Source organism: Sminthopsis crassicaudata, chromosome 3 (assembly GCF_048593235.1).
Source record: "Sminthopsis crassicaudata isolate SCR6 chromosome 3, ASM4859323v1, whole genome shotgun sequence".
In the NCBI taxonomy this organism is placed as follows: domain Eukaryota; kingdom Metazoa; phylum Chordata; class Mammalia; order Dasyuromorphia; family Dasyuridae; genus Sminthopsis; species Sminthopsis crassicaudata.
Window position 1 is genome coordinate 391,912,793 of NC_133619.1, and position 24,144 is coordinate 391,936,936.

At 33.0% G+C, this 24,144-nt stretch overlaps 1 protein-coding gene across 24 annotated transcripts in view; it reads left to right on the plus strand.

Annotated features, from left to right (window-relative positions):
- The window catches only part of MBD5 (methyl-CpG binding domain protein 5), a 395,786-nt gene that overhangs the window by 324,479 nt on the left and 47,163 nt on the right, over positions 1-24,144 (plus strand). For 21 of the 24 annotated variants that reach the window (XM_074302158.1, XM_074302143.1, XM_074302145.1 and 18 more), the window contains 4 exons: positions 12,147-12,798; positions 16,437-16,539; positions 17,466-17,646; positions 19,266-21,401. In XM_074302158.1, coding sequence (XP_074158259.1) covers positions 12,689-12,798; positions 16,437-16,539; positions 17,466-17,646; positions 19,266-21,401 — 2,530 coding nt within the window. In that variant the 5' untranslated portion in view covers positions 12,147-12,688. Of the gene's footprint in view, positions 1-6,373; positions 6,472-10,479; positions 10,545-12,146; positions 12,799-16,436; positions 16,540-17,465; positions 17,647-19,265; positions 21,402-24,144 lie in introns of all 24 variants that reach the window. The other 3 variants (XM_074302135.1, XM_074302136.1, XM_074302142.1) reach the window with 2 other exon arrangements.

Below are 24,144 nucleotides of genomic sequence, written 5' to 3' on the forward strand. Positions count from 1 at the left end.
AAAAATGTTTACTTAACTCAAACTTATTAATGTCTGAAATGACTTTGAAAAAGAGAGGCACACTTGGACTGGAATTTCGGAAAGGTGTTTATACTTTGATAGCAAGAATCCACTGTGCACACCAACTATTCATAAATTTAAAAGTTCTAAAGAACTGACATTTTCATCATCATGAACAAACAAATTCTTCACAATATAATTATCAGCTAAATCTGAAAATCTTTTGGGACCTGCACACTAAAGTATATACATGGGCAGCTAGAAGGCACAGTAAACAGAGCACCAGTCCTGAAGTCAGACAGACCTGAGTTCAAATACAGCCTCAGACACTTAACATTTACTAACTATGTAACTCTGAGCAAATAACCCCAATTGCCTCACAAAAAAATTTTTTTAAGTACATACAGTGTTCCTTTTCTGGATGCAGCTAATTCTGTCCATCATTAATCAATTGGAATTGGATTAGCTCTTCTCTATGTTGAAGATATCCACTTCCATCAGCATACATCCTCATACAGTATCATTGTTGAAGTGCATAATGATCTTCTGGTTCTGCTCGTTTCACTTAGCATCAGTTGATGTAAGTCTCTCCAAGCCTCTCTGTATTTCTCCTGTTGGTCATTTCTTACAGAACAATAATATTCCATAACATTCATATACCATAATTTACCCAACCACTGGGAAATGAGTGTAAACTGTTATTTTTACCTTCTGAATCCAATTCTTCCTGTACAACAAGGAATTCGGTTCTACACACATATATTGTATCTAGAATATACTGTAATATATTTAACATGTATAAGACTGCCTGCCATCTGGGGGAGGGGGTTGGGGGAGAAAAAAAAAATAAAGTACATACAGTAGTTTTTGCTATAGGAGGGAATGTGGAGCTATCCCACATAGAGGATCAAATGAGGTTAATATTTGTAAAAAGTGATTAGCTCCTTCCTGGCTCAAAAAGGACACTATAAATGCTTACTTTTCCCTAAGAAGAAATATTTTTCCTAAAGACAAGACATTCTTATGACCATGTGAGTATGTTATACTTGCTACCCCTGTAGAACTGAAGTAAAAGAACCTTTGAAGATCTAGAATAAGGCATTAGAAGAATACATCATATCTGACTTGATCACACAATAGAAAGTATAAGCTCCATTTTAATCAATTAAAAGAAATAAAAAAGGAATGTAGAATGGAATCTGAAAAAAAATTACATCTGAAATCTAGATATTTTGTATCTCAGAGCATCTAGGAAGCAAAAGTTTGAATGATAGAAGACAAAGCAGCCCTAAAGTGAGTGAGAGAGAGAGAGAGAGAGAAACATTCAACATCAAATTAAAAATGTATCCTTCATTAAAAAAAAACAAACAAGAGAGAAACCCTGAAGAAAGAAGCATATAATTAAGTTCTAAGTCACTGATTTAGTCATGAGAAGAACATAAAAATGAAAGTTAGATTAAACACAAACTAAAAGGATGTTGTGTTTTTCATTAATAAATGATAAAATAGTTGAGAGGTGAATGAAACTTTAGAAAATGGTAAAATTATGGGGCAGCTAGGTGGTGCAGTAGATAGAGCAACTGACTCTGGAATCAGAAGAACTCACGTTTAAATCTAGCCTCAAACACGTATTAATTGTGTGATCCTGGGCAAGTCATTTAACCCTAGTTGCAAGAAAGAAGGAAAGAAAGAAAGGAGTGAGATTGATTTGCAAGAAAGAACTCTCATTTTATAGTATTTTTTAATTTTTAAATTTAGCACACATTTATTATCTTTCTCACCAAATTCTCTACTGAGATGAAATCTCTCCTTCCCCTCCCCCCAAAAAAGCATAAGTAAGCAAAATAAATTACCATATTGGCTTTGTGTTCAAAAATATACGTACCATTCTTCATCTTGAGTCTATTCTCTCTCTGGCAGGAGGATAGTAGGCTTCATATTCATTTCTCTGGAAATGTAGTCTGTCACTACATGGATCGGTGTTTTTGATCAAACTGTCAGCTTTTATTTATAATTTTGTTAATATATAAATTGTTCTCTTTTTTCTACTCATCACTTTGTTACATTCTTCCAGATTACTTTGAAACCTTCCATTTCATTATTTTTATGGTATAATACTATAGAAATGTTCTAATACATTCATATGTAATAATATGTTCAGCTTTCTTCAATGAATGGGCAATCCATTCCATAATTTTTAGTTTTTCTTCTCTACAAGAAGACCTACTGTAAATATATATATATATATATATATATATATATATATATATATATATATATATATATATATATATATATATATATATATATATATATATATAGGTTCTTTCCTTTCCTTTGATCTTTTAGATTATAAGATTAGTAATACTATCACTAAGTGAAAAGGGTATTCATGGCTTACTGACTTTTGTGGAATTATTTCCAGTTGCTTTCCAGAATGGCTAGCACCTCTCAGCTTATTAGTGGGTCATTTTTCCCCTCCAGAAATTTTCATTTCCCCTTTTTGTCATCTTTTCCAATTCTAGGTGTTAAGATTTACTTTAATTTCTGCTTTTCTAATCATCTGTTAGAATTTTATATTTATGATCACTTTTTTTTTAAACTTCCTAGATCCAAACTTGTATTTTCCTCTTTTCAGTTCAAAATTCCCTCCTTCCACATCCTTTCCTACCCATTGAAAGGCGAGAAATATGATATCCATTTCACATAAGGAAGTCAAGCAAAAGCATTTCCACATTAGACCTTTTCCCCATCCCCCACCCACAAAGAAGCAAGAAAAATAAAAGAAATAATAATATGATTCAATCTGTATTCTGAGACCATCAATCTGTTGTCTTTGTAGAAGTAGATAGCATTTTCATCATGAGTACTTTGAAACTTTAGTGGATCACTCTATTAATAAATGACAAAAATTAGTTAATTATAATATTGCTGTCACTATGTTCTCCTGGTTCTACTCATCAATTGTATCAATTTATATAAGTTTTCTCAGGTTTTTTGAAACTATCCCCTTTCATCATTTCTTACAGCACATCCAAATACCATACCCTCTTCAGCCATTCCCTAATTTCTTTTCTCAACTTAACTTTTTTTTCTTCTCATCTTCTACCTCTTAACCACCACAAAAAAAGTGCTATACATTTTTTTTATACATGTAGGCCCTTTTGCTTTGAACATGTATATTCTTTTACAATTTATCTATTAGGAAACGTCTTATTCCTATGAATTTAGACCAGTTCTTTATGTATTTGAAACTGAGCTATGCAAGATAATAGTATAAATATTTTTTAATATATTGGATTTAACATATATTTCTACTGTGTTTAACATATTTTGGACTACTTGCCATCTAGGGGAAGGGGTGGGGGAAGAGAGGGAATTGGAACACAAGGTTTTGCAAGGCTTAATGTTGAATAATTGTCCACACATATATTTTTAAAAATAAAAAGCTTTAATAAAGGGGAGGGGAAAAAAAACTAAACCATAATCAGAGAGACATGATGCAAAGATTCTCCCCCCAAGTTACCTGTTTTTCTTGTTTTTTAAAATTTACTTCTGTAATTCACTTCTTAATTTTTGCAATCTACTTTCTTATCTCATCATTCAGATTATTCTCCCTATAATCTTTATGTACCTCTTGGCCTTTTCTCAATCCTTATCCTTCTTGGCCTCAACAATTTTTGGCACCGTAGACCACAGTCTTTTCCTTAATTTGTTTTTTTTTTTTCCCTCTACCACCTTCATCAGCCCACTCCCACTATTGCTTTGGGAAAAAGCTAAAAAGGAGAAAAATCTTTTGTAACAAATATTTAATGTCCAGCAAAACAGACTTGTTTTAGAATTGGCCGTTATCAAACATGACTCATTCTACATACTTAGATGCTTCTCTGTCAAGAATTCTTCATCATTATATCCCAGGAATCATGGTTGCTTGTTACACTTTCTTAAGTCTTGAAAAATTATACATCTTGTACCAGGAGCAGGATCCCTGCTTGAATCAGGAGTTTCCTGTTCCCCCAGAACAGTGTTACCACGCCGTGCTTCATCTCCATACCAGTTGCTTGCCTCTTTTCCAGTCTTGCCACACCTTACAAATCTAGAACTTTCTACTTCTATCCTTCTACCTGAGCCCAGGAAGGATTCTGTTCCAAGGCCACCCAAATGTTTGATGGCGATTCCTTACCTTTAATTTCAGGAGTGTGAGAAGACCCGGCACTCACTACTAGGTCACCCTCTAACTTGCTTTCTCCCAGTATGTTACTATGATACTGCCTAGTCTTCAATATCACTTTTCTGAGATTCTTGCCTCATATTTTGTTTAATTTTTAAAAGAGGCCATTTATAGATATCTCCCTTTTTCCTCATCATTTCATACCACTCAGATGCTTTCCCCTGATATCTTCTTCAACAGTCTCATATAAAAAGCTAGCCTGCATTCTTGCTAAGGTTTTGCAAATCCCTCTTTATAAACAACGGATGCCAATTCATCTCATCATTATCCACAGACTTCTCCCTCTATAATCCTCATGCTATTACTAAACTTCCATCTCTTCCCTCCTACTGACTCTTTCTACAGCCTTAAAAAAGAAGGCTGCCCTAACTTCAGAAAATGCTTGATTAACTATCATTCTATATTTCTCCTTCCTTGAAGTCACCTGCAATAGTGACTCAACTTCCTTTTCTCTCACTTCCTAAATTTTTATAATCTGACTTTTAACTTCATAATTCAAGTGAAATGACTCTTCCTATAATTACTAATGCTCTTTTAATCGTCTTAGCTAATGACCTCATCCTCCCAGACCTCTCTGTAGCCTTTAACACTGTTGATCCCCCTCTTTTCTTTTATATCCCTTTCTCTCTAGATTTGACTCTGCTTTCTCCTGATTCTACTTATACCTTCTTGGCTACTCCCTCAATCTACTTTTGCTAGATTTTCATCTAAGCCATACTTATAATGTCCCTCAGGGCATTGTCCTGCATCCTCTTCTCTTTTCCACCTGTCCTATTTTGTTTGTTCTCTTCGCTCTCATGGATTCTGTTACCATCTCAGCACCAGTTCTAATTTCTCTCCTAATTCCCACATCTTCAGCTGGCTCTTAGACATCTTAAACTCAATATGCCTAAAAAACAAACTCATGATCTTCTCCCCAGAACTTTCCCTTCTTCCCAGCTCAGGACTCCACTATCTTCTCAATCATCCAAACTCATGACCTAGGTTACATCTTCATTTCCACATCCTCTTTCTCCTTATAAGCTGTCAAGCCCCATCCATCCTTTTCAATATCTCTTATACATGTACCCCACTCGTCTTACACTAGTGCTATTACAGTAGATTTCTTGTTGTCTTCTCTGTCAAAAGTTTCTGACCACCCCACTCTATCCTCTACTTGCGTAACCATATCATTCCCCAATCATCTTAATGGTGCTTTTTGGATATAACTTTTTAAAAATATCTTCCTATCACTACTTTGAAAAATTAGTTTGTTTTTAGCTTTTCTAAAAATTCAGCAAAGCTCATTGTAAAAATGAGCTTTGCTTTTATATTACTTAAGTTCCAAAGATAATGTTGTTTGATTCTTTTATGGCTACATTTACTTGTTCTAATTATTATCTTATTTATCTAATTAATATCTCTTGGAAGCAATTTAATAAATAAAAACTGATAATTCACCAATAAGGTATGACATTAACACATTTTGCTAGAAGTCTACTGAATTTTTAGAAATTAACACCATTCAGAAATCAATGCCTCAATAAAGAAAGAAACTTTCTAAGGTCCTGTTTTAGATTTCCAATATCTTTCATCTAATTTGTTTTAATAATCTTTTATTGAGCTTATAACTTGACTCTCATTGATAAATAGTATGTTCTAATTTCACAGGTATATGTGAAATTTTATATTTGTCTTGTCAAAGGTTTGAGATAATTAGGTATTTTAATATAATAACAATTATAATCAAAGCATATTATTATTCTACATGATAAAGATACAAACAAGTCCCTCAGCTGTAAATCTGAAAATTGAGGCAAGATTTTACAATTATAGAGCAATATGCCTGGATTCAGGAAAATCTGAGTTCAAATGTGACCTCATACTTGCTGTCTATGATCCTGGGCATGTCACTGTTGACTCAGTTTCTTTATGTGTAAAATGGGTATAATAGCAGTTTATACTTTTCAAGGTTGTTTGTGATGATCAAATTAGATATTTGTAAACCATTTAGTACACTGCCTGGCACATAATAGGCACTATATAAATACTAGCTTTTGCTTATTCAAGTGTTGATGATCTAGTTTGTGAATTGTATAGGCTGTTTGATTTTCATTTTCTTTCTTACTTTTTTGATGACTTTATTGTCTATTCATTCCTCAGCCAGAGAATGTGCAGGAAAAGTAAAAGGAGAAAAAAAACAGATGAGTCACTTCTGTCACATTTTAGTAGCTCTAAAAGGAAGCGGTTTCCTGGCAAAGGTAGTTAAAATTAATGATGAAAATGTTTCCAAGTTAACTCAAAGTTAGCTGTAATGTTTGTATCAACTTCTGTATACAAGTGTAACTGTGTGTATCCGTACCAAATTTACTTTTCGTAACTTTATATAAGAATAATTAGCAAATATTTTCTTAATATTTGCATGTGTACATATAAAAAGACAGTTGGGGGTTTTTTTGTTTGTTTTTTATTTTTTTTAATGAACTCTTGCCCTCAGAGAGGCTTACAAATCACCGGAGAGACAAAACAATCATACATGATATTTACCACTATTTTATCTATTTTATTATTTAAAAGTTGCGAATCCCTATCTATATCACCATTATATATTTTATCAGTTTTGCCATCTTTCATCTTCTCCCTCCAAAATTGGTCTCTCTATTTAATGAATCCAGATGCATCTTCATTTACATTATAACTGTGTGTATTGTTCACCTGGTTTTGCTTTATTCATTCCATATCCTTTCCAATAAGTCCATTTTTTTTATAAAATCATTATGGTATTCATGATTTCTTAAGATGTTCTAATATTCAATTATATTTCTGCCACAATTCATTAAATAAATGAAGAATATATTATTTATTTCCAGTTTAGTATTACTACTAGAAAAAGTACTGCTATCGGTATTTTTTATTCATGAGACCTTTTTGTCTTTGACCGCTGAAGAAGTAGATTGACTGGATTAAAGATTTGAAACAACCAAATAACTTTTTGTTCACAAGATTCCAAATTTTTTTTCTAAGAGAATTTAACTAGTACATACTTCCACAAAAACTCTACATCATTATGTCTCTATCTCATTCATTGTACCATAACCTCCTTAGCAGTGCTCTTCTCAGTCTTTCATAATTTTGGACACTTTGATGCACTTGGAGCAATGTCAGGTTCATCTGAATTTGCAGTTTTCTTGTTCGATTACAATTTTCTTTTTTTTTTTTTATTCAGAGAATTTTTACACAATCATTGATACTTTGCAGCTCAAATGCTCCATGTCAAAAACAACTCATTACCTTTGCCCCAAACTTTTTTATTTTCTTATTTCCCTCTTCTGAGAAACACCATCATGCTTTTTATTTACCTCAGCTCACAGTCTCAGAGTTGTCTCATCTCCCCTTTTTCCCTTGCCCCTCATATCTAATCATTTAATAAGCCTTGTCAATTTTGTGTCTACTGTTTATATCCCATCATTCCTCTTTTCCTATTCCCTATTCCTCTTCTCACCTACTCTAATTCACCTCTTGCCTGGGCTATGGCAGTAGCCTCTGAATTGTTTCTCTGCTTCCAGTCTCCCTATTTCTAATATGTTCTCCATGTAACTGCCACAGATAATCCTGAAGCTCAAGTCTGACCTTGTTGCTCCATTACTAAAGGAATTTAGCTGCCCTTTCCATTGGCATCAATAGGTTTCCAGACTTGTTACATAGTATTTTCCTTTCCAGCCATACTAGTACTCTTGATGATTATGACCAATATTCCATCTCACATATTTGTTCCTTTGCACAGGTTGTGCCAAGTCTGGAATGAATTCTTTCCTTTTCTCTGCATCATAGAAGCTCTCAGTTGTTTTGACATTTAGTTCAAGAACTCTCCCCTACAGAAAGTTTACCCTATACTTCAACTTCCTTTATATGTACTTTCTTTTGCTTCTTATACATCATGGCTGTGTGACCCCTGAGCAAATCATAATCTCGAGCAACTCTGTAAGAGACTCTATAAGTTGAAGAACAGGTATTGATAAAGGTAGTTTACTAGACCAAATCAGAGGTCACATGATCATTATCTAGAAGACGCTAGTCTTCCACATAAGTCTTACTAATTCCAAGGCCATTGTTTTGTCCACTAGGCCATGCAGCTTCTATCAGTATTTTTTATAGATTTATCATCCAGATGTCTTCATGCTCTTTTCCCCAAAGGATATAAGTTCCTATAGAGCAGGGATTAGTTCATTTTTGTGTTTGTATTTGTAGGACCTAGCTCACAGTAGATGTTTAACACATGCTTTTGAATTCTTCACTAGAAAACTCTGTATTCTTATCTGTTGAAGAGTGACTCCTCATCTGATATTTGAGTCATGTCCTGTACATTTTAGATATCAAACTTATCATATAACTGCTTAATACAGAGATTTTTCCTATTCATTAACTTTTCCTTTTATTCTAGTTACATGATTTTCTATCTTTAGTGGTTTTTAAATTTTATATAATCTTTTTTTATTTTTATGGTCACCACTTGTTTACTTATTAATTCTTCCTCTAACCTTGATTATGAAAAGCACCTCCTTCCATTCTCCTGACTTGTTAAAGATGTGGTTTTTGTTTTTTTGTTTTTTTACTTTAGACAGCTTATCTATTGAAGCTCATTGTGGTGTATTGTGAATATTGCTACTCTCAACTTACCTTTTTCAAAACTACTTTTTGTGCTTCCCACCAGTTTTTTTTTTTTTAATGGATTCTTTCCCCCAGCATTTTTGTGTTTGGGGTTTATATGAAATCAGGTTATCATATGCCTTTGTTTTAGGTCTTGCTTTTATGTACTATGTTCTGCCAATGTGCTTATCTATTTTTAATCAGTAGCAAATCGTTTTGCTGATTACTACTGTGTAATATAGCTTGAAATTTTATGTAGTTTGAAATCTGATTATGTTTGTCTGTCTTCATCCCTATTTTTTTCCTTTATTTTCTTTGAGATTTTATACTTCTTGTTTGTTGCTCCAATATATTTTATGTATTCCAATTTTTATTCTGAATGGAATCTCACCTTATATTGTTTGCTCCAGGGTCTGAAGTCATCCCTCTAATCACTATGCTCTGTTGGCAGGCTATTTTGGAATAATTGATAATATTGGTTAAAAAGAAATAATAATTTCCCAATTTGTATATGAAGCCCTAGTTTACTTAGAAAATTCTATAGAATCCTTAAGAACCTGAAATGGTTTAATAAAGCGCGAATTCAAAATGAATCCACATAGCTAGGAGCAAACAATGTAAGGTAAGATTCCATTCAAAGAGTCCTTGTTTTATTTTTTGATATGTATGTTAAGTAGGATGTTATTCTTTAGCCTCCATTTAAAAATGTATCTTTTCTCTACTTTCACACTATTATTTAACATTTTTGCTGTTAGCAGTCATTATAAATGGGCCTAATATTTATTTTTTACATTAATTTATAATTTCTTTGTGTTCAAGAACATGACCAATTTGTTTAAAGCTTCCATATAAATTTCTTATTTAATATTGTCATGTTTAAATAGTCTTGTCTTTCAGATCCAATGTTTCCAAACATCTGTTGAGCTCTTTGGGTTTTTTTAAAATTTATCTTTATTATATTTTTGCCCTGCTCTGGAAGAGGAATATTAAAGTCTTTTAATTATTGATTTGCTTTCAGAATCCTTTTGCAGTTTAACTACCTTTCCTCTAAGAGCTTTGCCTCTGTCATTTGGTTTACATGTATTAAATAATGGTGTTGTTTTCTTTTCTGTGAAGTCTTTAAACAGAGTTCCTTTCATTTTATAAATACAGTTAATCCATCCCGTGTTTAAGGGTATAATTTTTATATTCATATTTTCTTCCTTTTAATTCTTTAATTTAATTTTCTCCACTTTTAATTAAGCATTTGATCACTGTAATTTATTTTTCTTATGTTTATTTGGGCCTAATGTTTTCCCATAAATTCTCTTTCTCTCTCTTCTTGACTTTACCTTCTTCAATTCTTCAATTTATTCAAAATTCTTCAAATTCACTTTTGATATCTTTCTTATCTTTCCATATCCTTCCCATCTCCTGTATTTTAACCCTTTTCTTTCCCAACCAGTACAGAATTGTCCATTCTCTACCACTTACTTTCTTAATTTAAATAGCATTATTTTTGATACGACATTCCAAGTCATGTAAATTTACTTTTTCACCTTCCTTACTTGTTTCTTTTGCTTGGCTATCCATGGATTTTGCACTTAAATGTTCTTTCTTTATTTTCTCTATATCTCTGATAGAAGGCAAGGCTTCTAGAAGACAGAAAGAAGCCTTGTTCATTGCTCCAGCTCACCTATGTATTAATGTAAGTTGGAAATCTCATCCTGCTCCTTCCTTTTCCCTTTTCCTTAAAATTCTCCCCCTCTCTCTCTCTCTCTCTCTCTCTCTCTCTCTCTCTCTCTCTCTCTCTCCCTCTCTCTCTCCCCCCTCTCACTCTCTTTCCTTCCCTATCTTTCTGTCTCTCTCTGTGTGTCTGTCTGTCTGTCTCTCAGTCTCTCTGCCTGTCTGTCTGTCTCTGTCTCTCTCCAGACAGGTCTAGAGACTAAAAAATAATACATCCTTTTCTCTCTCAAAGCCAGGTTAAGAAAGGATGTGGCTTTGTTCTCCCTACTCCTTATCTCCCATACCTCCAGTAATGATAATTCAATTCTTATCTTCTCCTCATTAGACATTTGGAATTTTCTCCTTTTGTTCCATCACTCACTGGCTAATGTGAAAATTTAAAAACAACTGAAAGCAAACAGACATGTCTTGCCATAAAAACATGAGATTTTTGTTTTACTTGTTTAGTGTTTGATGGTTAACAGCCCTTTTTTATAACTCCTTTTTAAAATGTTTTCATGTAAATTGCCAAGCTCTCTATTCTTTGAACAACTCAAATGTGCGCTTCTTTCTGAACATTTTATTGACAATTAGGCTCATCTTTTTTTATTATATGTTATTTTGAAAATCAAACTGACTTCCTTAAAAAATTTTTATTTCAAATTACACTTTTCTTCTTTAATTTTCATAAATGAAAAGTAGCCCTGAATTGATTTTTGTTGGTAATTGAAACTTTTTCTCTTAGTTTCTTAAAGTTTTTGTTCTTTATACTTCAAAATCTATAATTTAACCTTTGTGTTTCTTGAAGTTAAAGTAGGTATTTCTATTGAAAACCTGTGAATTTGATCTGTACTTTGTCCTCTGTTTCTAAGGCAATTTTCATTCATTATTTCCTTACAATGTGATATACAGTTCAAATTCTTTCTCTTCCAACCAATCTATCTTGCTCTATTTCTAGCTAAAAGTAATCTCTCTTACCTCAGATTTTCATATGCTTTGCCTGTATCTTTCCTTTCCCATTATCACATTCTGCTTTTTTGTCACTCTTTTGTACATGAGATAAATCCAATAAGTTCTTTAAAGAGCAAAAACTGTCATTTTTCATCTTCATATTCCCATTAACTATCAACATATTACTCATTGCAAATATTTGATAACCATTTGTTATATTAAATTTGTAATATTCTGTCAATTATTATCATCATCATTATTTTTTTCCATGTTGTGAGTGCAGTGAGAGTAATTAGGTGAGTTCTCCAGGAGATGAATCTTGGACTTGATGTTAATTGAAATGCTAGTCTCATACTGGTGAAAAGTAAGGAAGAGATCACATTCCATAAATGTAACTATATGGATAGAGACATGGATGTAGGAATTAAACTGTTATGTGAAAAGTGCAGCCTTTATATAAGTTTAACTGGAGTAAATGGATGAAATTGGGAAACAATAAAGCAAAATTAGATATTCTTTTCTAAAATAGGAAGAAGTATGCTAAAAATAAGTGTTCATTTAACAATTCTATTATAGAATTCACACAGTTATTCCTTATCAAAAAATAGAGTTTTCATACTTATATATGTTTCAGGTTGCATTGTTGGCGTTGTGAAGATATGAAAGAATCAGAAGAAAGAATCTACAACACTTTGAATATAGAACAGAAAATAAAGTTGAAAGAATGTGGCATATAAAGTGGGGTAATACTAGGAAATATTAACTAGCTGAAATTTGTCAAAATAAGACTTTCAACTAATACAGAATTTATTAGGCTTCAAGTTTTTGAGACATGCTGTTGAATTAGAAACCTTACTTCCCTCCAACCCCTTTGAGGAAATATGATTTTCCTAATTTGGAAGCACTCATTTTTACACATGTAGTCTGTCCTTAGAAATATATACATGGGAAGTTTAAAAGTCAGCTTTTTAATGTAGATTATAATGGGCAACTGACTTAACAATGGCAGATTTCAAGGACTTGGTTCCAAACTGAGCTAAAGTTTCCCAATGCACTTTGTACAGACTGCAAAAAACTGTACTGAATTGGCCTATTATTGAAGGTCATGATGCCATGTAATATAAGGATATCATCTTACTGTTGATATCTCTGAGGAGTCCCAAGCAGACACAGAAAATGAATGGAGGAAAGGAGTGTGACGGAGGGGACAAGGACGGAGGCCTGCCAGTACAAGTTCCTGTGGGCTGGCAACGTCGGGTGGATCAAAATGGAGTACTTTACATTAGGTGAGCATTGTTCTCATAATTCTTACCTTCTCGTTTGAGTGAAACATAATTGCTTTTGTACATATTTGAGCAAAATTGTCATTAACAAAATTTATATTCTGAACAAATTATTATCCAAGCAACACATTTATTGTGTCTACTATGTACCAGGCACTATGCTAGGTGTTTACAACATATAAATAAAATTTTCTCTCCTAAAAATATTCAAATGTTTTCATTTCATTTTATAGATCCAGAGCTATAAGGGGCCTGCAAGGCCAGCAAATGAGGAAGGTGCAGCCCAGGGAGGCTAAGTGCTTACCTAAGGCCACTCAAGTAGTAATGGCCCAAAAAGGAATTTAAACCTAGATTCCAAGACAACAGAACTTGGACTTTTTCCACTGTAATTGTGTCATTATATTTGTCATTGTAGTTTCCCTGTAGTTTTGTCATTTAAATTTCTTCAGATTATTAATTTGGGTTATTTTTATTTTCAATATTTTTGAAAGTGTATAAACATCAATGCTACAATATATATATTACATAATCATTTGGTGACAACATTATGATTTTGGTAATTTTTGAGTAATTTTTCTGTTGTTATATTGAGCAATTTCATCTCTAATAGGTCATATTAGTGACTGAACCTCTTAATGATGCTCAAAATTTCCCCCCAAAAAAATTTCTTTATTGCTCTTATATAGTTTTTATCAACTCCTTTGTAATAGAAAAAAAAAATCATGTTATCATGTTTGATATAATACTTACATTTTATTTAAACAAGTAAAGTTCAAATTACATTTTGATTTATTGTGTTAGGCAATTAAGAGGTAGAACTATGTGATAATTGCAGATTGGCAGTAATTATTACAGTAATTTATTAAGTAGTTTAAAAATATAAATAAATATTTTTAGTATGTCTATAAAAAGATTTTTTTTGTTATAGACCTCTGATTCATCTCCCAGTTTATAAAATCCTTTTAATGATAACACAGACTAGCAATTCATGTGTAAAACAGTCTCCAAGAGTTATCTGGGGTACTAAGAGATTGAGTGATAAAGGCAATCTGTATCAGAGGCAGCCCTAGAACTCAGGTTTTGTTGATTCTATTTATCTATCTGCCTTTCATAAATAGATTTATGTAATAGACTTAAAACTTTATTTTTGAGATACCTATGGTTTTTACTCTAAAGTATGAAAGTCAAGGCACCTTTGCTGATTCGCAGAGGGGAAATTAAATTTCTGTATTGGTATGAGTGGTTAAACTAGTATCTGCCAAGCTTTCAAATATGAACACATAATCCTGTTAAAACAGACTTCAAGAGATTGTCTCAATTCTATTTTCATACTTGAAGTTTTGTGATGTCACTTGCTTCTTGAGGCATATCATTAGTTGGGACTTGGAAATCTTTGTTTCATAGAAAAATTTATGTCACAGTAGGAAGTTTTGGCAAACGAATTTGTAATTTGTAATAATTTATAGTAAAAACCCAAAGGAGAGAATGTTGTCCTTCACTTAGATGGTAGATATGTTGGGTAAGGACACAAAATATGTTTTAAATTTTTCAGTTGACTATATGTAGCCACTCTATCATCAATCAAAAGTATTTGATATGAATTTTCAGGATAACAAGATAGGAAGAACCGTGGTGTTTTCAAATCAGTACTTAACTTTTTAAATATAACCAATCAACAAGCACTTATTTAGTATGTACTATATGCTAGATTCTAAAAATATAAATACTAAATTTAAAAATTGCTGTTTTTAAGGCATTTACAATAAACCTATTCAATTTTTGTTTTGTTTTTGTTTTTCCAAGGCTGGGGTTAAGTGACTTGCCCATGGTCACACAGCTAGGAAGTGTTAAGTGTCTGAGACCAGATTTGAACTCGGGTCTTCCTGAATTCAAGGCTGGTGCTCTATCCACTGCACCACCTAGCTGCCCCTATTCAATTTTTAATAGTAGCCTTTGAAGTCTAAATTACTTTACATTTTCTCTGCCTTACGCATACATATATATGTAGATGTGTGGATGTGTATTTACATATGCATATTTATATATGCATGTCAGCTTTTTAATTTGCTAAATGCTGAAAAATAAAATGTTAACTTTTAAGAGTCCATTAGTCATCATATTTCATATTTTTTGAATCATTGATGGAAGTCAGTTTTCATGTATATTTTATAATGGTTATATTGATTTGATTTTTACAGTTCTATAAACCAATCTTTTTAAAAAATTATAATCATTACCTCTTTATTATAGAAGATAAATATGAGAGTGAGACTGAACAAATTTTCCTGGATGAAAAAAATTAAAAGAAGGGATTTTAAGCTAGCATTTGCCAATGTGGTTTTGATGTGTTTTTTTGGTTTTTTTAGACAACTCTTTTTTGTGCTCAGAAAAGATTTAGATGCCTGATTTTATTATAATTTATAAGTTATATCTTCTGCCCTACTCTGACCTGAGGTTGGCATTGATTTTCTACATTAAATATTCCACCTGCTTCTGATCTTATGCTATGTCTGTGGTACTGGCTCTGTAACTATGTTTACATTAATAATTACTATCTCAAGTTAATTAAAAAGCTACAACTGTAGGGAGAAAATTCCCACTGTCTAATTGAGAGGAAGTGTTTCTGAATAGCTAGAACAGAGTTCTAAAAAATAATTTAGGAATCTTGTTCTTGTTTAGGAAATTTGACTTTACAGTTATTTTCTTCTTAAATCTAATCTTTAATTATAAAATATCAGTGATGCTTCTTTTGGCATGCTGCTTTTAAATTTTTATGTGAAAAGTTAATAATTTAAAGTAAATCAACCAGAATTTATCTATGTTTTTCCTGTGCAGTCAGTAATGACAAATGTTACTCATTTGGTATGAATTGCCATTCACCCTGGGCAAGTGGATGCTTGGCTGTCAGTAAGGTTAAGGTCCTTTTAGGTTATACATAGGTAGATTGTGTGATATTCAGTAAAGTATTCATCTACAAAGCATTTGGTTTTTCATCTACAGAAAATCTGGATGCATTTTTATAGATACAAAGAACACAGTATCGCCAAATAAAGAATTAATACTATATAAAAAAGAATGGAGAAATTAGCTTTAAAATCACATAAATTGAAACAGGTAGTTTGTGGGAAAGTTTATCTGAAATGGAAGCAGAATGTCTTAAGATCAATATACAATTGTTTAATGAAATCTATATTAATCATTGAGTTAGAAAGTTTCAATTGCTATTAATTCCATGAATAAATAAACTTTAACTCTTTTAAGCCATCTGAGCTAGACACACTTGGAATATGATCAGGACATAGTGCTTTCAGAGAAATAAAATCAGGACATTCAATAGACTTTGGAGGATACAAAAAAATTCCAGTTTTATTTGGTTTACTGACTTTACTCCAGAGCTTCAAGGGAGGAACTTGTAATTCCAACTTTGGCAAACTTATTTAAGAAATATCTTAGTTCAAAATAAGGAACTACAGTTTTACAGGCTATAATTTAGTGGCTACCATAATTTTGACAAAATCAAATGCTTTTCCTTAGTCGGAAAATATTATACTTATAAAAGAGAGTTAAGACTGGAAGTTTTACTTTTTTCATATAATGTATGCAGTTGAAATTATTTCCTGATTTTTTTAATATTTTTACAGTCCCAGTGGGTCTTTGTTATCTTGCTTGGAGCAGGTTAAAACATACCTGCTTACTGATGGAACATGCAAGTGTGGCTTGGAATGTCCTCTTATTCTTCCCAAGGTAACAATTTCACAATAGGTCTCTCAGTATTTTTTTTTCTCCAGATTTTATGCTTTATTTTTTCTCATATGGCATGTTACTTTACTTTATTCTTTGAATTATATATATTTAAAATATTTACTTAATAAATCTTTAAAGTTTTCTCATATTTTAGAGTGCTTAAAGGGACATGGAAATTGTTTGAACTAAAGTTTATTTTTTCTATAGTTTTCTAACAAGTAATCTAATAAAACCCAAAAGATATTAATATATAAATATATATATATACTCTTAGATACTTTGATCAAAATGATTATATGCCTTGTTTATTACAGCCATCAATATTCTCAGTTTAGTTTTTTTAGCAAAACAATTTGTTGTATTCTTTTAACTGTTCAAGTCTGCTGTGCTATTTTTAGAGATGATGGTGGCAGATCTAACAGATTTTTCTGAAATCACAGAGCAGAGCTATCTTATAGCCAGAAGGTGAAACTGTTTTTACTAATTGTGCAATGTAAAAAGAAAAAAAAAAAAAAGATAGTGTTAATCGACATTGAAATTTACTATAAAAGTGCAGAGTAGTAGTTTTAGGGTGTATGTGTGTTGTTTGGTTTTTTAAATGTATTATAATTTTAATTGTAGTCTGTTAAGCTCTTTTCAGAAACTAAAACTTGGAGAGAATCTAAAATATTGCTGTTTTGTTAGGTAGTTATCTGGAAAAGCAGCTAATTTGCCACTAAAGCTCTGAGTTCCACAGTAATATTTGTTATGGCATATAAAATTACTTTTCTGATATTTAAGAATAAAAGAAAGTTTTATTTATATTTGTAGGCTTGATTGTATCCAAGCATTTTACTTCCCAAGAAGGGGGTTGGGAAGAGTGAGAGGGTATCCACAGGGAGAAATAATGTCACATATATTCTAAACTAAAATTTTATTCTTTTAAGGTATTTAATTTTGATCCTGGAGCTGCTGTGAAACAGAGAACTGCAGAAGATGTTAAAGCAGATGAAGATGTCACAAAGCTATGCATACATAAAAGGAAAATCATTGCAGTGGCAACACTGCATAAGAGCATGGAAGCCCCTCATCCTTCCCTAGTCCTTACCAGTCCTGGAGGAGGAACAAGTATGTGATATGAATATGTATTGATGAAAATTTTTTTTTCTTCTTTAGAGAGAGAATCCATAAAAGTAGTTTTGCAGTTCCATTATTTGTTGCACTTCTCACACATAATAAAAATTGTCCAAAAAATTTTATATATTCACACATCCCATACTAAATAAGTTATATATGGGGGGAGTGTCTGTGACTCTGTGTGTGTGTGTGTGTGTGTGTGTGTGTGTGTGTGTGTGTGTGTGTGTGTGTGTGTGTGTGTGAAATGCAAATAGTAAATATAATCTTAAGAACCATCTATGGTCATTGATTTCCTACCTCTCAATTAGTTAATCTCTTAAGTAAACCAGGCAAAATAAAATATATTCATTAGTATTGATGACGTAACATGATTCAGACAAAATTAAACTGACATATCAGGTACTATCAAAAAGTCAATTGTGGGACTATTGAAAGATTAGGAAAGAGGCCGGCCAATATCTCATACCTACCTCCAAAGAGAAAGACCTCAAAATGCATAGAAATGATCATCACAAATTAGATTGGGAAGCAGAATTAGTTAGGAGCTAAATCCTCATTCTAAAATGATTCCAAACCTAAATATACCATTCTTTTTCTCTTGCTACCTCGATCCTATAAAAATCACACATCAGAGAGTCAAAGGGAAGTGCTGCTTTGATTCCATCATGTATTGAGTGTCCAGTTATCCCTTCCATATTAGGGGTTGTAAGGGTATAGAACTCGTATAATCTGGGAAACTTGTGTAAAATGTCTTTGTCCCTTTCTTCACACCAGAAAAGAAGTCTGAATTTTTTTCTTTTTCTTTTATGGAGTGTTTACAGTACCTTATTATAAAATTTGGGTTGAATATATATAATACTACTCACATATTTTATGCATTTCTAAGTTTCTAAACTTTTTCTGTGCTATCTGCTGGCCTTCGTGTGTTGCCTGCTTAATCTGCAAAACTCCCCCCAAATTCCCATTTAATTTTTTATGCTGTCTTGTGATATATCAGAACGACAATGGGGAAAGTTGCATTTTGGAAGAAATAACTGTATTCTGTTTAGCCCAAGGGGAAAGAAGACATACATGTCATAGAGAAATGATTAAATAACAATTGTCCAGCTGCTGGAATGAGCAGTACATATGGAAATGCTGTTATATTCTAAAAGTTGAAAGAATGTATAGCTCAGTGTATAACTGAATAGTCAAAAAAGTTGTTATGGAAGAGTGGTATATGACCCAGCCCTGGAAAGAAAGGAAGATTTTAGGTAAGGTGGAAGGAAAGAATTTCCAGGCAAGAGAAACTGCATGAGCCAAGCCTTGGAGTCAGAAATAAAAAAGTGCTGCTAAGTGGTCAACTAGAAGAAAAGTTGACCAAGATTGAAATGACAACTGGAATGTATGGGTACTTTTTAAACCCTAATTTCATAAGTTGTTAGACTTCATAGAAGAGAGCTTCTTTTTTTTATATATGACTGTTTTCATATACTGATAGATATACAAGATCGTGTTGTATGTGTTTGTGGGGTTTTTTTTTTTGTTTTGTTTTTTGTTTTTGTGTGTGTGTGTACACTTCTGAAAATTAACAGAAATTTTTGCTTGTCTTTTTTTCCTTTTAACATCAGGTGCAACTCCAATAGTAACTTCACGGGCAGCAACTCCAAGATCAATGAGAACTAAATCACATGAAGGAATTACAAATTCTGTTATGCCAGAATGTAAGAATCCTTTCAAGTTAATGATTGGAACATCTAATACCATGGGAAGGCTTTATGTTCAAGAGCTGACTGGAAGCCAGCAACAAGAACTTCATTCTGCCTATCCTAGGCAGAGATTGGGCAGCAGCGAACATGGTCAGAAATCTCCATATCGTGGCAGTCATGGTGGACTTCCTAGTCCAGCTTCATCAGGATCCCAGATATATGGAGATGGCTCCATCTCTCCTAGGACTGACCCACTTGGAAGCCCTGATGTTTTCACAAGGAGTAATACTGGTTTTCATGGAGCTCCTAATTCTAGTCCTATTCACATGAATAGGACTCCTCTTTCTCCACCCTCAGTAATGCTACATGGTTCTCCTATACAGTCATCCTGTGCAATGGCTGGAAGGACTAATATACCTCTTTCCCCAACCTTGACTACAAAGAGTCCAGTAATGAAAAAACCAATGTGTAATTTTTCAGCTAATATGGAAATACCACGAGCAATGTTCCACCACAAACCACCCCAAGGACCACCTCCCCCTCCACCACCTTCTTGTGCTCTTCAGAAAAAGCCATTAACATCAGAAAAAGATCCACTTGGCATTCTTGACCCAATCCCTAGTAAACCGGTAAATCAGAACCCTGTTCTCATTAATGCTACCAATTTCCATTCAAATGTCCACTCTCAGGTACCTGTGATGAATGTAAGCATGCCTCCTGCTGTTGTTCCTTTGCCAAGTAATCTCCCTTTGCCAACTGTTAAACCCGGTCACATGAATCATGGCAGTCATGTTCAAAGAGTTCAGCACTCAGCTTCAACCTCCCTGTCTCCTTCACCAGTGACCTCCCCCGTACATATGATAGGAACTGGAATTGGAAGGATTGAGGCATCACCCCAAAGATCACGTTCATCTTCCACATCATCAGATCATGGGAATTTCATGATGCCCCCAGTAGGACCGCAGTCTACCTGCGGTGGCATTAAATGTCCACCCCGGTCACCACGGTCAACAATAGGGTCCCCAAGACCATCAATGCCATCAAGCCCTTCCACCAAGCCTGATGGACTTCATCAGTACAAGGACATCCCCAACCCATTAATTGCTGGAATGAGTAATGTATTAAATGCTCCAAGCAATGCAGCTTTTCCTGCTGCATCTGCTGGAAGTGGACCTTTAAAGAGTCAGCCTGGTTTGCTGGGAATGCCTTTAAATCAGATTTTGAACCAGCACAATGCTGCCTCCTTTCCAGCAAGTAGTTTACTCTCAGCAGCAGCCAAAGCACAGCTAGCAAATCAAAACAAACTTGCTGGTAACAACAATAGCAGCAGTAGCAATTCTGGAGCTGTTGCCAATAGTGGCAACACTGAAGGACATAGCACTTTAAATACCATGTTCCCTCCTACTGCCAACATGCTTCTACCAACAAGTGAAGGGCAAAGTGGCCGAGCAGCACTAAGGGATAAACTGATGTCTCAGCAGAAAGAATCCATGAGGAAAAGAAAGCAGCCGACTACTACTGTGTTGAGTTTGCTTAGACAGTCTCATATGGATAGTCCTGCAGTTCCTAAACCTGGTCCTGACTTGATAAGGAAGCAAAGTCAAGGTTCATTTCCCATCAATTCCATGTCTCAGTTACTGCAATCCATGAGTTGTCAAAGCTCACATGTGAGCAGCAATAGTTCCACTGGTTGTGGGAGCTCCAATCCTGCTTTGCCTTGCTCTGCTAACCAGCTGCATTTCACAGACACCAATATAAACTCCAGTGTTCTTCAGAATTCATTGACTCAGAACTTACCTTTAAGAGGGGAAGCCATGCACTGCCAGAATGCAAATACCAACTTCATGCATGATAGCAGCCCAGGGCCAAATCACCATCTTGCAGGCTTAATTAATCAAATTCAGGCTAGTGGGAATTGTGGAATGCTCAGTCAGCCAGGCATGGCTTTAGGAAATTCTTTACACCCAAACCCACCTCAGTCAAGGATTTCAGCATCATCCACTTCAATGATACCAAACAGCATTGTTAGCAGCTGTAATCAAACAAGTTCTGATGCAGGTATGGTTTCATTTTAAAATGGTACACAATGGTGTACAAGAGTTTTCTACTACTTTTTGACCTATACCTAAACACTTTGTTATAAAAATGAATCTTTACTCATTTCAAAGACATTTTGGTATTTTTATTATTTGTGATTTAATTTCACAGAGATCTAAATATTTGTTTAAAAATGCTAGACAAGATACCATGTTAATAATAATAATAATAAATATTAATAGGTTTTGTAATACTCTAAAGTTTACAAAATGTTTTACATACCTTATCCCATTAGAGTTTGATGACAACCCTATGTTGGTCAGGGTTTGGGTTGATTTTATTTTTTTAAGTAATCTATATTGATTTTATATAAGTTCCAAATTGCTAAAATTCAAAAGGAAAATAAGTAAGGCAAGGCTTTCATTTTATTCATCCTAACATAAAAACCTCCTTCACTATAGAGAGAGATATTTCAAATAATTGTAGTTCATCCTGAAAAATTCAGAGAGTGAAATAGCTTTATATTTCTGATAATGAAAAAAAGCAGATAGATAAATAAATGAATACAAAAGATGATGAGAGGCTGTAGAAATTCCTTATCTTTTTCTTATGCTAGTTTACTATCCTTTATCCTCACTTTTCTCAGAAAACTTGCAGAGCATATTGGCTACTGATGTTATTTTTAAATGAAAAAACTTCACGGTTTCCATTATAATGAAAAAAAAAATAATGGAAAGGACTTATTTTTTTTAAAGTAGACATCATGCTTAGTAAAACAAAAATAAATAGCAATAATGAACCAAGATTTTGTTTTTGCAGTGCAGTCTTAAAAAGTAATGATATAAATGAAGGATCACTGTTAACTATTTAAATTAAAGATAAAATCAACCCAAGAAATCAATGAATTCATGCAAACCTCTTAAAACCTTAAAAGTGTTGTAAAGAAGCAAAATTAACAACAAGGATATTCAAGATTTATAGTGGGCAAGATATCTAAGATATGCTTGTGTATATATACAAATACACATACAAACACACACACATTCACCCCGAGTCTTTTTATGTTTTTTTTTTTTTATTTTATAGTATAATCACTGAATCATCTACAAGACAACTTGCCATTTCATTGTTATTTTCTCTTAGTATTTTTACTTCTCAGGTTTTATATTTAATTAATATTTTATTGAACTGATTTTCATCATTGCAAAAACAAAACAATGGTTTTAGATAAACAACTGTATATGGGAATCAATGATGCCATTACTATTTTGGAAAATATGTATATGTGTATTTATATTTACATTTCGCCATCTTGGAAAAGTGTCATCAGTTACTTATATTTGTTGTTACTATTGAAATTAGTTGTTTTTCCCCTAGTATTGCAAGATATGCCACCATCCATTGCACTCAACTGTATAGTTTGTTGTTGTACAGATTTTAAAAGAAGATGTGCTCAAAATCCTCTTGTGTTTAGCTCAAGTAGAATATAAGATTCAGGAAATATCTAAACATATAATAATCAATTTTATATTCTTGGTTTCTAGTAGCACATGAAATTTAGTCTTTGATGAGTTACAGTGTGAAAACCCTAAAGGGTTCTTGTCTAAGGCTCGTATCCTTTTGGAGATAACTGTAGTAGAGCTACACAATTGAAAAATTAGCCCTATACATGTAATATAGGTTGCAGTTACCTAAAGTCACTGACTCCAATTAAAACTGTACAGATAAACTAAACATACATTTCATTATTTATATCTGCATTGGTTAGTTCTTTGGGGGCACTAATTTTTTTCACTTTATCATTTCACCTTCTTAGTTTTTGTGTACTTTTGTTAATTCTTCACTATTTTGGTTTCTTTAATATATAAAACCATTTTCATATGTAGTTTTTTTGTTGTTGTTGTTGCATCTATCTCCTTTTTTTGTTTCTTATTTGAACTTTTTCTGAAAAATATCTGACAGAAGTGGTGATTCACACAAGGTGTCAAACCACACGTTAAAAATCAATGAATAAAAGAATTTTTTTTAGTTCAGGAATAAGCAAAAAAACACAAAAATAAAAATTACATTAATAAATCAAAGCAAATGTCAATGAGCAGAAAGCATTTTTATTATATTGTTAATAGATTTTAAAAGATAAATCTAATAAACTGACTTATTATTTGTGGACCTAAAGTAGATAATATTATGAAAGTAAATATATTTAATTACTAACAATTTTTTAAACAAGCCATATTTGGTAAAGGTTTCATATGTCATGATCTTTTCATTTATAGTAAAACTCATTGTGCTTACTTAAAATACTGTCATTGTACATAATTAGCTTAAGCACACGTATAAAGTGTGCTAGGCTGAATTCTAAAAACACCAAAAGAGCTAGTACTACAGTTCATAGGATCAAGATTTACATCTAGAAGGAGCTTTAGTGGTTAGCTGGCCCAAGTCCTGGTTTTATAGATGGGGAAACTGTGAACTAGAGATCTGAATTGACTTGGCCAAGGTCCTGCAGATAGGCACAGTTGGGATTTGAAGCCAGGGCCTCCTACTCCAAATCCAGCACCAGACTGACTTAATAAAATCATTTAGAAACATTGTTAAACAATTAATAAATACAAAGAAAGATTAAAATCACCCTGCCCTTAATGAGTTCATGTTTTGATGGAGTAGGTTGTATGTAAATAACTAAGCATATACAAAATGCATACAGAGTGGTTAGGAGGCAGTGTCAGAGGGAGAAGCACTGACACCAGCAGAACAGGCCTCC